The sequence below is a fragment of the Schistocerca serialis genome, chromosome 3 (genome assembly GCF_023864345.2).
Source record: "Schistocerca serialis cubense isolate TAMUIC-IGC-003099 chromosome 3, iqSchSeri2.2, whole genome shotgun sequence".
NCBI lineage: Eukaryota > Metazoa > Arthropoda > Insecta > Orthoptera > Acrididae > Schistocerca > Schistocerca serialis.
In genome coordinates, this window is record NC_064640.1 from 1,011,661,176 (window position 1) to 1,011,677,143 (window position 15,968).

The 15,968-nt window shown below is 42.2% G+C and overlaps 1 protein-coding gene across 1 annotated transcript in view; it reads left to right on the forward strand.

The window, feature by feature from the left end:
• LOC126471364 (regulating synaptic membrane exocytosis protein 2-like) overlaps positions 1-15,968 on the forward strand; it is a 420,233-nt gene that overhangs the window by 191,602 nt on the left and 212,663 nt on the right. The window contains exon 4 of the mRNA XM_050099485.1: positions 12,854-12,940. Coding sequence (XP_049955442.1) covers positions 12,854-12,940 — 87 coding nt within the window. The remainder of the gene's footprint in view (positions 1-12,853; positions 12,941-15,968) is intronic.

Consider the following 15,968-nt stretch of genomic DNA (forward strand, 5'->3'; position numbering starts at 1 on the left):
GACGAATACATACCATTTGACTACAAGTGTTAAATAAAACTTTGACAAGACGTCAAAAATCCGCAGGAAAACCATGAAGTAACGCAAAATAGCAGCAGTAACTAGATACGATGACCTAACATGGACATAGCATACACTGGAACGACAGGAACGGCCTCTTGTGCCTGCTTGGTAAACGCTCTGTCAACAGATGGCGTAGCGGCGCTGCTTTTTACATCATTTCATCGTTACCATTAGTTACATATTTGTCCATAATAAAAGTTACTGTTAAAAATGATACTCGAAATAAAGTATATATTTATAAATTTTAAGAGCTATTCATGCCAACCTATTTGGCGAACAACGATGTATTGAAGGAAAAAAGTTTTTGTTACAGAAACAGCTTAATTTTTGATGTAGAAAATGGATATCAAAAGTAAACTACATATCTACATGTACATCCACATGTATACTCCGCTAGCCACCAAGCGGTGTGTGGCGGAGGGCACTATTCGAGCAATGTCATATTCCCTCTCCCCACTACTCCACTCGCGGATCGCGCCAGAGAAAAACGACTATCTGAACGCCTCAGTACGAGCTATAATTTCCCATTATCTTTGAATGGTGATCATTGCACGATTTTAAGTTGGTGGTAATAATATATGCTCTATCTCCTTTCTTTCTCAGAGAGTGTTCGCTGTAGTGCTGTGGCAGGTCGCTAGTCAATTAGGCTAGGAGAACAATTGAACATGTACTGAATCGAGGTAGGCCAGAACAGCACGGTCGTGGATTATAGCCTCGTGGAGACTCGCTTCGTCCATAGTCTCCTACATGGAGAATGGAAGGAGGTCATAAGGGCTACATGGAGAATGGAAGGTGGTGATAATGGATGAGCGTAGGGCGAATGATGGTGATGCAGCAGGAAGGACTGAAGATGCGTTTCGCAACTCATGGAGATTAATACTGACTCTGCTGGGGCTGTTTGTGTTTTTTGAAATGGACAGTCAATCGACAGTGCAGGAGACAGCTTCACAAAAACCACCCCGAAAAGATCTCACTCGGAGAGAGTTGCGGCAGCTGTACATGCTTTGCCTCGATCTGCAGACACAGACCAACCATCTTAGAACCCGCCTTACCACCCCACCCACCTACCCTCTTCCCGCCCCCTCCTCCCGTAGGTAGGGATCCCGGTTTTCCAGGCCTCTTCTAGCCTGTCAATGATGTCACACAAAGAGATCCATCTGCTGTCAGTGATATACTGTTTCCGGTCTGCAGAAATCAGTCACAGCTGGACAAAAGACTCAAGAACAGGATGCTTCCTGCAAGCTGTTAAACGTATTTCTCGGAAAGATTTATCGCCATGGAATAACAGAGAAATATTAGATTATTCATCACGGAAGAAGAACAGAACAGTCAAAAGTGGCGTGCTTTCAAACATTGTGGATGTGCCGACACTGTCTGAAAGTGGTCCTCGGCTAAGTAAAATCAGTCTCATGTAGGAAAAACATTGAAATAATACGTCCCATGCAAATAAGACACACACGGATCTTTATACTAGTCATCTCACAGTTCGCCGATCGAGCCGCTCTGCCCCCGGCAAGTGGAGAGCAGTGTCCGCACTTGCTGCCTCCACCACTGCATGCGGTTATAACCTCTGATCACATGCGTTTATTCTGAACTGTCCAAAGGCTGTGTGGTTGAGGTTTCATATGCTCCACTGTGCCGAATAATAGCTTTGTGTATATGTGTGGGTGGGTGTGTTCTCGTATACTGTGGAAGGACGAGGTTTCTACTGTACAAACGGTGGAGGAATAGATGGTGGAGGAGAAATTTAACACAGATCACTTGGTCTTCGTGGAGTAACACACTGCGTATTGCCGTTATTAGCAGCTCAGCTGCTGTGATGCTAACCCATATATTTAAAAAAAGTTGCTGAATGGACGCAAACACCCATTTTCTTCTTGAAGTATTACCATTGTGTATTCTATAGGTATGATCCTAATGCTTGCTACAACAAATAGCGTATCGGCAGACCTCACCTCACATCATGTAAAGGGTGTAGCCTTACACTTTTAAAATGAATACTGTGATGGGAACAGTGCAAATAGCGGATATAGTACTGAAAATCAGTGAAGTCTCTACCTAAATAAGTGTAAACTCACGTTCATGGTATTAATTTATGCTTGGTAGATAGATTATGCAGCTGAGAATATTGAATCTTGCACTGAATATGTTACAAAATAAGCACTTAACACCATCCAACAGCCCTTAACATACATCCAGCTAGCAAGTTGTAGACACTATGGTGAGCAGAAGACTTCACCAATAACTTAATGCTCTTACGACCCAGCAACAACACGATAATCAGAACTGAGCGAAGAATCCAATGATGGAGAAACGTGTATTTTCTTGTGGGTGGTGCCAGTGTGTCTTAGGAGGGGAAAGACGTAATCCTCTTAAAAGCGAGCGAGTATTTTTTTTAAAAAAAAGCAACGACTATGTTATACTACGAGTGCATCTCACCCTTGGTTCTATAGGAAACGAAACACTGCTTTGGTCGGTGTTGGGTTGACGATATGTTCCCAATCTACAGCTTGACCCTCCCATAGCCAAGTATTTCGCTATTGTTTCAGGAGTCGGCATTTCCTAGAATTAAGTTTGATTTCTGCAGACCTGAAACGGTATATCATTGTCAGTCTAACACCGACCAAAGCAGAGCATCGCCAACAGATGAATCTTTATATGTACCATCAGCGAGGGGATATAATAGATCTGGAAAAGCAGAACCACTACCAATGGGATAGTCCAGCTGCAAACTGGAAACAATATATCATTGTCAGCCTAATACCAACCAAACCAGAACACCTGCTGTGGATCGAGCTTTTTGCGTACCATCAGCGACAGGATAGAACATACCTGGAAAACCATTACCCTGAATTTGGAGGGGAGGAGAGGAGGGGACGTAGGAGGGGAGGTAAGACCAGATCTAAGCTGCGTAGTCTCTGTCCACACATCGAGATGAACACCCAGGCACTGTTCTGGTGGAAGGATTTCTTTTTCAACAATCTTGTGATGTTATTACAATGTCGATCTTCCTAAAGAAGCAAGGACTGGATGCACTCATAGCCTAACATTGTAGTTGCTACTGTGTGTGTGTGTGTGTTTTTTTTTATAATTATTATTGCTGCTCGCGTATAAGGGGAATACATCTCTCTCTTCCTCAGACACACTGGTACCACTCACAAGAAAAGCATGTCTATCCATCCTGGAATGTTCGTTCAGTATTGATTATGATGCTGTTGTTTGGTCCTACCAGCATTACGTTATTGGCTATTGGTGAAGTCTCCTACTCACCATAGTGTGTGAAGCTTGCCAGTTGAATGTATATTTAATGGCTGTGGATGGTGTTAAGTGCTTATTTTGTAGTTTATTCAACCCAAAATTCGATGTTCTGGTTCAATAATCATTGTAGCAAGAATAAGTTCAAAACACTTGTGTGAGTTTACACTTATTTAGCTCGAAATTTCATTGATTTAGTACTAAATCCACTGCTTATACTTTCACAGTATATGTTTTAAAAATGTGAGACTACACCCTTTACACAATGTCAGGTGAGGTCTGTCAGTATAATATTCGTTGTAGCAAGCATAAGTATCACACCTAGAGAATAAATGATGGTAATACTTCATGCAGCAAATGAATTTTTGTGTTTATTCAGTCACTTTTTAAAAATAAATGTGCTGACATTACAGCAGTTGAGCTGCTAAAAACGTCAACATTTTAGGCAGACAGGCTTCACAAGGAGCATGTGATCTATGTAAAATTCCTCCTCCACCATCCATTCATCCACCGCCGCCTGTACAGCAGGCATCTGATCCCCAGCATCTAGAACACACACACACACACACACACACACACACACACACACACACACACACACACACACGCTCTGTTATTCGGTACAGTGGCGTGTCTGAAACCTCTACCAGACAGCCTTCAGACAGTTTACCTCAGGAATCAGAATAAATGTGCGCAGTGACAGGTTATAACTACATGCAGTAGAGTAGGCTAGCGAATGCAGACACTGCTCTCCAGCTGTGATGGGGCGGGGGCGTGGGGGGGGGGGGAGGGGGGGGGGGAGGGGGAGGGGTAAGAGCGGGTCGATCGGCACACTATGAGACGACTAGTATAAAGATCTGCGTGTCTATCATTTATGTGGGAGGTGTTATTTCAATGTTTTTCGCACATGTGGCTGATTTTACTTAGCGAAGGACCACTTTCGGACAATATCGGCACAATCAGAACCTTTGAAATTAAGCGGCTATTGATCGTTCAGTTCTTCATCCATAACGAATAGTCCAGGAAAGGCAGTATTTCCGTGAAATACGGTTAACGTTTTGTAGGAACCATCCTGTTATTTAGTCTCTAGTCAATCTGCGACTGATTTAGCAGACCAGAAACAGTATCTCACTGCCAGTAGATAGATCTCTTTGTGTACCATCAGCGGCAGGCCAGAACAGGCCTGGAGAACGATATCCCTACCTATGATAGGAGAAGAGGGAAGAAGGAGGGGAAGTATGAACAGAGACAAGACTGGTTTTAAGCTAGTTAGTGTTTGTCCACACGTTGAGGTGAACACACATGGGGCTGCTTCCACTCTCTCCTGGTGAGACTTTTGTCGTCGGTTTTTGCAGAATTTCTGTTATTACAATGATTTTCTCAGTTCTCAAAGCGTGTGTTGTATTATGACCTGTTGTTTATGAGTGGCGTTTTTACCACGGTTTCGATGAGTAATTAGAGCAGTGGAGCATTTTCCATCAGTTGTGGTAGTGTGTATTGGGCTCCCTACCCTTCCGTGTTAGTTTGTTGCCCAGTTCCTTCTTACTATGTATCTGTGTACAAGTTTCTGAGCAACTATTTCAGTTGCAGATTTGTAGAGGCAACTCGTCCTACACTTTTTGGTAGTTTTCTGCCTTGTCCTTTCTTACCATGTATCTATTGTAAGTATCTGTGTACAACTTCCTCAGCAGCTATATCACTTGTAGATCGATAGGAGGCTACTCTTCCTAGGCCTCAGTGAGAGTTTTCTGTCCTATCCCCACTTACCATTTATCTGTGTTCAAGATTCTCAGCAGCTGCACACTTGTAGATCAGTAGGAGACAATTATTCTGGCAGTGGTTGTAGGACAGTTTCCGCCAATTTTGAGTGGTATTGTGGACTGCAGGACATAGGAAGGTGAACATACACACACACATAATATGAAAGGGGAGCAAAACCCGTTTCAAACGTCCTTAGGTGAGCCCCAAACACCAAGACGAGCACATCTGGTTCATTCAGCTTGGGTATGTGGAATAGGAAAAAGTTGTCTCCTGCATTGTGGACTGACTGGCCATTTCAGAAATCATGAACAGCTCCAGTACAACTGTAGTCCCTATGGGTTGCGAAATGCATCCTCAGTCCATACTGCTTCATCACTATTATTTGCTGAAAAGTATTCCTCATATACTTATTCATTATGAATGCCTTCCATTCACCATGTGGGGGGGCTTTTACGCAGTCCTCAGCTCTAAGCTTACAGGTGAAACACTTATTAATCTCCTCTCTTTTCAACACCGACATGTCCTCAATTGAATACATTTCCTACCAAAAATAAAGACAATACCTTCCACTCCAGCCTTTTTCCAGCCAATTCACAAGTGGGGGCCGTGGATGATGGACAGTGAGGGCAGGTGGGGGCTGCTGTAGGTCAGTTTCAAGGACACTCTGGTGGCTGTATTGCGGCCTAGGGCAGTGAGTCTTAAAACTTCGATGTGAATATACACATATGCGCGATCGGAAGAAGTGGGGACGTCGGAAAGTGGGGGCAAGGGCTGGCAGAGAGTTTGGGTGAGGGTGCTTGTAGAATAGTTTCAGGCACCCTCTGGTGGTGGTATTGTGGACTAGGATAGTTGATCTTCAAACTTGGACATGAACATACATATGCGCGATTGGAAAAGTTGGAGTTAGAGGTCTGCCGAAACTGGGTGTGGGAGGTTGCAGAAAGGTAGAAGGTGACGAAGTGTGTAGGACAATCCAACGCCCTCAAAAATAAATGAAGTAAATAAATAAAGACTCTGTACATTACATCTTTCTTCTCCAGTAGCTCAGCACAGATTGAGTCTTTTTCCCACCAATTCACAAGTGGTGGAGGGAGGAGAAGTGGGAGAGGGGAGGGCTGAGGGAAGCCCAAGCAGGGGGTCAAGTGGGTCAAAACTGAACAAGTGTTCCTTTACCCAAAGGTGTTAGGGAGGTGGTGGGGAAGGGGTATTCTCAGAAGGACAGATTATCCACACAGGGTCATAAAACAACCCTCAGCAGATCACAAAACTCTTAGGAGAACAACAGGTTAAGAGGAGGAGAGGGGGTAATTAATTGATAATTTTAATTAATCAACATATAAATTTGATATAAAAAGTGGGTCAGGATTCGCTTCATCCCACTACTCTCCTGTGCCCTGTGTTGTTGGGCGGACCACTGTCAGCGTGCTTCTACTGTAGAACATCATGAGTGGCCACAACAATAGTCGCCATGCTGATAGTCCGCGGTGTTGCAGACGTTGTTGTACTGTATGTGACGATACTTGTCTTACTGCAAACAATCTCATTTCCTGAATCGAGGTACGTGACGTAGGTGTACAGTCCTGTATGGCAGAGGATAGAATATTTCTGTCCAGTCGGAGACCAGTCGCGAGGGTTCAGTAAGGTCCTGCACGACTTTGAGCATGGCCCACCAGAAAATTGATTCAATATTCGCATCACGATCGCGGAGTCCCGACTGACACGAGCAGCAACATCGAAAAAAGAAGCTTCAACCTCGACAGGGCGCGAACCTACTGGTATCGAACTCCATCATATGCTGGTAGACGTTTCTCCTTCTTACACTGGGCTTAAAACAATATTCTCACAAGCAACGAACACGTGAATGCGATATCAGAAAGAGAAATCTGCTATTTTACCTTTCCTTATTTGCAGAATTTAGTGACATTACTTCTACACTGTGCAGCTGTGCTGCAGTTCAATCATTTGCATGTCCAAGTACATAATACACTACATACCAATTCGACATTTCTTTATACTGTCCTCGTGGTGTTACAGTTTTTATTGCCAAAATTGTGCACTCTCTAATCAAAAGTATCTGAACACCACTGACCATCGTGTCATCAATTAGCTTATGTTTTCACGTAGATGTGGTATGGAGGAATGGGGGTCAGCACGTCACACTCCCGGTCATTGTTGCGTTAGCGGACCTGGTGCCGCTATTATTCTGTCAAACTTCTTAGTTGTCATCACGAGGGTGACTGCAACCCGTTTCATTCCTCCTACCGAGGCAAAATCCCTGGCAATGTCGGGAAACGATTCCGGGTATCCCACTTTAGGTAGCCAGCCACACTGACCACTCAGTTATGAAGGCGGCCAGGACACCTATTAGTGGACACTGATATGGGTTATGACTTTAGCCGACTAGTAACTGTATCTGTGCACGTTAGCACACCGATTCCGGAATTCGGAGATGTACGCCCTCCTCAGCGGATTAACGACGTGGGCCTGTGTGCCAGCCTGCCTCAAAGTTGTTATTAGGTGGTTTCTCACATACAACTAGATGCTTAACGGGCTGGTACCCACGTGCCGCGTCGGTTAGACCATGCGCAAACATATCGAAAACATTCTTGCACTTTCACGTGGGATGATAGAAGCAGACAGATTGAGTACACACATTTCTTCCTGGAGGAGAAAGCAGTGGTGACGTGAAGTGCACGTGACCATCCTCTACCACCTACATCGCCAAATCCAGTCTAACATACCGATCCTGTAATACATGCGATAAGGCCAAGAAAAAAAGGAGAAGAAGAAGCAAAAGAAGAAGGAGAATATGCACAATGGTGTAAAAAAATATTCATATCCGTTCGCATTTAGCGTTTTCTTAAGCGCAATAAGGGCCCACACTCTGTCAACGAAAGACACATCCGTACTGTAACACCATCTACTCTGTACTTCACTGTTAGCGCAACACATGAAGGCAGGTAAGGTTCTCCGGACATTTTCCAAACACAGGCTAAAGCCAGATTCGTCACTCCAAATCACTCGTCAGTGTCCAGTGGCGCCGCTCTTTACATCGCCTCACGCTTCGCTGAGAAGTGTGGCTTACGAGGAGTTGTACACCTCTCCCAACACTCTGTGCTAATCGGATAGCTGGTAGCACACGAGTGATTCGTCCTTCCTCTCATTTAATGCGATTTCTTACAGCCACCCTCCGCAATGCTCGACGGGCCCCGTCCGTTAGTAGTAGAAGAGGTCTGGCTGGTCTCGGTTTGGCCGTGTTTGCTCCTTCGCGTTTCCACTTCACAATTACATTACCAGCAATCGACTTGGGCCGCTTTAGGATGGATTTGTTATTTAGGGGACATTGTATGACTAGTCCACGTTCGGATTCACTGAGCCGTCGTCACCGAACCATTCTGTTCTTAGTGCTTCTGGCAGCATAGCACTGTCCGTCTCCATTCGTACTGGTGCGTCCGCCTCTCGTGACATATATTGCTCAATTCCACATTACGTAGGGGTGTCCGGATACCTTTGATCAGATAGTATACATAGTAAAATAGTTGTTACTCAGATATGAGTGGAAGATTGAAAAGAAATAGACAATATTTTCATAGCATAATTACGGAAAACTGCAGGTGAAAATACGTGGAGAAAACGCACTTGTCCGAGACGAAAGCCACTTAAATAGCCAAATACGGAGCTGAGTAAGGAATACAATCCAAGAAGTGCTTTTACAACAGCACTGAATAATAGTTATGTCAACACGAAAACTATAAATCGTAGAATTGCACAAGGTGGCATCCACAACATACTTTATGGTGATCCATTGTTTTCTCTCAAAAATACGGTTTGATTTGATGTTGACATCAATGCGACGCGTAATCCTAATGTTCCTTTGATTACAAGTAAACCATGTACAGAAAAAGGTACTTGACTCAAATTAAACAGGAAAGGGATTCATACCTCCCTCCGTCCATCCGTATTTAGGAATTTCATAGCTCCCTTAAATTGCTTGAAAAGAATACTTATCTATCGGACGTTAAACTCTAAACGTGTTCCCTTCCTTTGATTTTCGTTTAGAAATATGTCTAGGTCGAGCCACAGGTGGAGCTGCTGAGTAAAAGACTTTGGTCTTACTGCATCAAAAAGACACCCTCTTTCAAGACTAGTGTGATGATTGCAACATATTTAAAGAGTCCTGTGATAATACACTCTAAGATAAAAAAAGAAAAAACGATGCATCACGGAAGAATTATCCGAATGGGACGGAAATTGGTAGATGTTATGTACATGTACAGAAAAATAAACGAGTACAATTTCAAAAAAATTGGATGATTTATTAAAGAGAGAGAATTTCACATACTGAGAAAGCCAATAACGCGTTGGTTTATCTGTAGCCCTTATGTAAGCACTTATGGGGCTTCCCATTAATTGACGGAGTTGTTGGATCTCTTCCTGAGGGAGAGGTATATCGTGCCATATTCTGTGCAATTAGCGCATTAGATCGTCAGAATTCCGAGATGGCTTGAGCGCCCTTCCCATAATGCTTCAAACTTTCTCAATTGGGGAGGGATCCAGCGACCTTGCTGGCCGAGGCAGGGTTTGGCAAGTTCTACGTCAAGCGGTAGAAATCGGGAGGGCATTATCTTGCTGAAATGTAAGCCCAGGATGGCTTGCCATGGAGGGCAGCAAACCGGGGCCCACAATACATCGACGTATCGCTGCGCTGTAAGGGTGTCGCGGATGGCAACTAAAGGGGTCCTGCTATGAAATGAAATGCTACCCCAGACCATCAGTCCAGGTTGCAGGGCCGTATGGCGGGTGACAGTCAGGCTGGTATCCAACGGCTGTCGAGGGTGTCTCCAGACACGTCAGTTCAAAGACGAAGTCATCACTGAAGGTAATTCTACTCCAGCCAACAATATTATATGCCTGACTTTGGGTTGATAACCCTGCACTAACCTGACCAGAAATCCTGTTCATCCTTCCACCACACTTTACTAATTCCCACTATATCTAACATTATGTAAATATATATAACGATAAGATTTAACTATACCAAACGTAATATAAATAACATAACTCTTTCAAAACTATTTACGCAGTTACACACCAGGTGCTACAGAATGATCTGTACATTCCTGGTATAAAATATGACATCACTAAAACATAGTAAGTTACATTTAAATTCAGGCAATAGCAATATTCAGCATTAGAGTACCACGAATGTCTCACTGAAAACAATTAATTGTATTCCCGACTGAAGAGAGTCGCTAACTGTTACCTATAAAACATAAATTTCTGGGCTGCGAGAGAGTCATGTATGTTCCAATAACACGTTAGAGCTATAACTTAGCTCTGGTCTCATAAATCTGCTCTCCAGCTTTCCAAATTTGGCCATGACAATTATAGTATCGTGGCTGGCATATTGCAATAATTACCACATTAATAAATAAAATTTGTCTATAATCTCCGACATGCTCTTCCACGTCAAATAAATGCGTGTCTAGAACTGAAAAGAGCAGGAAAAAGTACAGATTGTGGAAAAGTCAAACTCTTACGTCAGTTTAACACACGTTAGGCAGCAATCGACAAACATAACTGATTTGAAAAAAAGAAACACGTCAAACACGTTATGATAATCAGTAGAAAGAAGACAATGCGCGTGTAAAGCGTATGGATATTGACCAGTCTACCAAGTGGCTGAAAATTAAGATATTAATTATGGATACTTATTCAAATACTTAGGACACTCCATTCTTCAGACAGTATCATAAACTATAATATTGGCAACCATTTACAAGCCGACTTCACTCCTCTGCTCATGAGGCAAGTGACAAGTTTTCTGCTGCCTTCAAAAACGACCCGATAATAATTTACCTTGTCCCAGTGGTGATGTAGTAATCAGAAGCAATAATAAGGACAGGAATTTAGGCCAACAGGTTTCCCCAGACAACATTCGTTCGCATCTGCGTACAGAAAAAAAGGATAAATTACAATAAAAATGAAGATATACGACAATTTCATTTGGAAAGGAATCACATACATGTAATACACAGTATAAGTCAGGTAAAACGTAACACTCCTTTTATTTCGTGAACGGTTCCAGATATCAAAACGAGGTTTTCTGCTGTTGATAGTATGCTGAGGGGCATGGAATGTTTTGTATGGATAATGTTCAGGACTCTGGTACCTACTGAAATAAGTATGATTTCTTAATGGAACTGCACACTTTTCATAACTGCACTCAAAAGCTCTCGTTCCGCGTCCGGCCATTCTGATTTAGGTTTTCCGTGATTTCCCTAAATCGTCCAGGCAAATGGCGCAATGGTTCCTTTGAAAGGGCACGGCCGTCTTCCTTCCCCGTCCTTTCCTAACCCGATGAGACCGATGACCTTGCTGTTTGGTCTCCTCCCCCAAACAACACAAACACCCCAATAGCTCTCGGAAAGACAGTTACAGTGATATAGCGTTTGTTGCTACTGACGTTGAAACATATCACAAAAGAGTCCAAGAAATGTATTAAAATTGGAAAGCAAAGCGGCCCGAGTAGGCTATTGCGGTGTAAACACAAGCTCTCATGCCAGGCCCCGTCGTTATAAGCAGCAAGACACGTCTACGCTACGAAGGTAAAACCTCATTTTCCTATACGACGTAAATACATGTCACCTATGTTTTTCGTATATGGACTGCGGCATATTCTAGCTCTTGGCCCATCAGATAGGGCTAGGCAAAACTATTTCAATGTGCGTACGGTTCCAGGTTTTTGTAGAAACAGCTACAGTTTCGTCAGGCAGTTTTCCATTACCATTGCGACAGCATTTGTTTGATTTCCCCATATAAAGGTAGCATGTCTAAGTTCTTCTCATTGGTGTACGTCTCTGCAAGCAAGAAATGTCGAAGCAGAAACGATCTGCAGAAAGACAACATGGTTCCTGACAGTTCTGCAATGGAGACAAGTGAACAAGCGAAAGCCTTGATACAACGACGAAGCCTGGCATTCGCGTGTTTACAACGCCATAGCCGATTTCGGACGACTTGCCTTTTAATTTTTGAATATTTCTCGGATTCTTTTGTAAAGAGTTTCAACCTCAAAATTAACAACCATTATATCACTATACTCGTCTTAACAAGCGCTTTCGGGTGCCGTTAAAAAAGTATGTCGTTTTATTTACAAAAAGTCATACTTGCCTCAGTATCTCGATCGATACAAGAGTTAAGATTCTTTGTTACTTACCAAAGCATGTGCTCCTTAGCAGACTATCATTTCTCCAAATATTCTTTTTGGTATCTAAAATCGTTCACGAAATAAAAAGGACGTTCCGTCTGATGTGGCTCACCCTGTATAGGCCTACCAAGCGATTGCTGTTACATGGTCATATCAGGAAATGTCTTTAGAGAAAATTAAGAGAAAAAATTCCAAAGCAATTGTAATTGGAGAAATTCCTTGCCATGTTTGGGAAAACAAATTCTCAAAGACACTGAAAAGAGATGTCTAGTATGAAGATTATAATAAGGCAAGAACATAAGATTGATCTATATAGGAAGAGACATACATACGTCTTCAAACGGCTTTCCGCATCAACGATCTGAAGAATGTGAATGTTCCTCAACGGCTCATACACTACAGTTTACAACATGATCCCAGTTCCACAACAGTAATGACACACGCCTTATACACCTGACTGCTTCTTTTTTCAAATGTATGCATCTGTGCAATCTCTTCTACCTGTTTTCGTAATTTATGAAAACGAGTACGCACTAACTGGAATTAACGGTTTCTCCTGTGTTTCAGGCATCTCCCGGGATGGGCCAGGACTGTACACAGTGTCGCAAACCTACCTGCAACACGTGCGGAAGCGTCTTCGCAGTCGACAATAAGGTAAGATTTGCGTCACACTGTACATATAGAAAGCTATTTTTGTTTCTAGTTTTGAACCAGGAACATGAGGCATATTAACACAAGGAGAGGACTTGCGTTGTTATTCAGCCAGCTACATATCGGAGTGTATGTGAAAATTAACCGCGTTCATCCTTTTACGCGTATTTTGAATACGGTAAGGGGACACAGTCGCGAAGGAAATTCCCGTAAGAAATCAGTATTAAAATGAATAAACTTCAGGTACACTTTCTGAAGAAAATAGTGGAGGTAAAGAGCTAAAACTTTTACAGTATATAGATGAAACATCATCCGCAAATCACATAAAAGTCTGTTACACTATTTTATACATGTTGTAAGTAATTATCTTCTTGCTCTAAAAGACAAAAAATTATAACTTTTGTAAATACCTTGGAGCATGTAAATTTGTTTCTGTTGTCATTACAGGTCCCATTTTCTATCTGATTACCGAAAGTCTGATGTTTTATCACCCTCAGTTTTTGAGAAAAGTGTCTCAGAAGATCAAAAAATATAGTTTTGAGAAAAATACATACAAAAAACTAATGTACATTGTCATACAGACTCACTATTAAAACATTCCACGACTGTGGCACAGCTTCTTCCTTTTTATCTTCTTTTCTTTGATCATCTGGCTACCCTGAACTAACTGGTAGCATTTCCTGTACAAATTTCAGCATGACGCGTATGTTCCATGTCGATGCTTTTCAGCCCTTGGTAGTATTGATGCCATCCTGTGTCCCCTAGAGTCTTAAGACATCAATCTTCTTTGACACACAAGCACTGAAGCCCATCACTGCATCACAAACACCAGATTTTAGTGTTGCATTTCCAACAAAAACAGTTTTTGGTAGTGTTGTCAGAATGACAGAATCCAGACTTTCATTTTACCAAGGAGACACTTTTTTAAAAGATCTTGTTGGCTAAGGTCTCTGAAAATAGGTTTCACAGCAAGTAGTATATTTTTTAGAATTCATTATTTGTGATTATAACTGGAAGCTGCACCTGGCCCATGAATTTGCATCAGCTGTCAGGTCCCCATTGGTAAAGGTGACGTTGTGGTTTCTCATCTGTTGAAATTTTGTGAAAGAATACAGCCCAGATATTTCTTCTCATGGCTTCTACATTGAAACATGCAGTTGTTCTTAATTTCCATAGCATAATAATTCTGGATCCTGTCGATTTCAGTCTTTGTCAGGCCACCTTCACCACCTAACTTTTTATCCTTGCATATCTTCAGAAGTCGTGATCCCATTCTTTTCTGTACATGCCCAATACGCTTTCTGATAAGCCTAACTACCACTGTCCCCAAGATAGTCTATACACAGGACACCTCTTAACAACATAACCTTTTGAAAATGGTACTAACACCGTCCACTTCCACGCCTTCGTTCCTTTTTGCACCCATGTGGGGTAGTGGAATTTTACTATAGATTTCACAGAACTTACTAATTATTTCAGTATCCAGAATCTTTCCAGCATCAAAAGCAGTGGCTGACACAATGTCATTTAGGGAAGTATGCCCACATTTCAGCCAACTGCCATCAAAACCAGCAGCAATATTCCTTAGGTCAGATTTCGTATCATTCAAGTTAACAACTTCTTTTGATGTCTTCGACATTTTAAATTAATTCACATCAGCTATAACTGCACCAATAGTTTTGTTGTAAATATCAAACTTTTTGGGACGTGGGGGAATATTCATCACCGCAAAGAACGGCACCTGAACTTCGCCCTTTCCCAGTAGGTCTAAGTGAATACACTAATCTTACATTTTTTTCATACATTCTGCTTCTGGTTACGCGAGATCACATTGTACTGGCAGTACATTTACATGCCAAACATTTTAGAACTAAATTAAAAACAATTCTCTTGGTTTTCCCCAGATCTTCATAAAAAGTGACGTTCCATCACAGTTCGTACAAGTGTGTTTTTCCATAAGCACACATAACAACATTATGGAAATCAGAATTGTGTCAGTAGAAGGATAACACTGTTCACTCTATTTATTTCACTGTCACACATTGGAGTGTCCCTTGGAAAACCGGCAGCACCTAGAAGCTTTTTACTGGAAGCACTGACACTCGCACTGACTTCAACACTTTATACAGGACAGGAAGGAAGGAAGGAAGGAAGGAAGGAAAATTAGAATTTAAAGTCCTGTGGACGACGATGTTACTAGAGTTGGTACACAAACTATAATCTGGACAGGAAGGAACTCGGCTGTGTTCGTTGCAAAGAAACCACTTTTGATGCAGCCTTAAATTATAATCAGCTTAAAATTACGAGAATCGACTAAAGTGTTTGTCACGGGGTAGTGCTGTAGGCGGGAACCAACGTCGATAGTCGAACAGAACTACACGTCTTAGGTGAAGCTACTTAGACAGTTCATCAGTATAGACGTGAAGTTCATTGCCTAAACAGGCGACCCTACCGAGATACACATGTCCGTTATTGTGTTTCATGAAAAGTTACGCATGAGTACACTGAGTAAAAATCTTAAATGAATTTCTCCAGCTTCAAAGTACATAATGCATTAGGTAATCTGATAGGTCATTGGATCTGCTCTTCACCGAGTGCTTGCGAGATGTGTTGGGTAGTAGAGAGATAGCCAGGCCACCACCTCCTGCTCGATCATAGCTCGGCCAACTTATCCCAGTCGTTACTGAAAGCGCTACATCTAGCTCTGTAGCTGCGAGGAGTGATCATTTACCAGATTCATGTTCATCATTCATTAGAGATTCCGATTTCTATGGTTCGCTTTATAAGTGTATAATGCACAACCTACTTCAGTCACGATTAAACTCTTTTTCCTCATCCGAACACCATCTTTATTCGCTTTTATTTCTTTTCGTTTGAGCATGAGTCTCTCTTCCACATATCTATCTACATGCGTTATTCTCAGTCCGTTTAGATCTTTATTTTTTCGGAACATAGCAAGGCTTTAGTATTGCTGTCCAGAGAATATCGCAAAAAACTTTGAAAATTTAGGGAATCGATGGATATTTTTCAG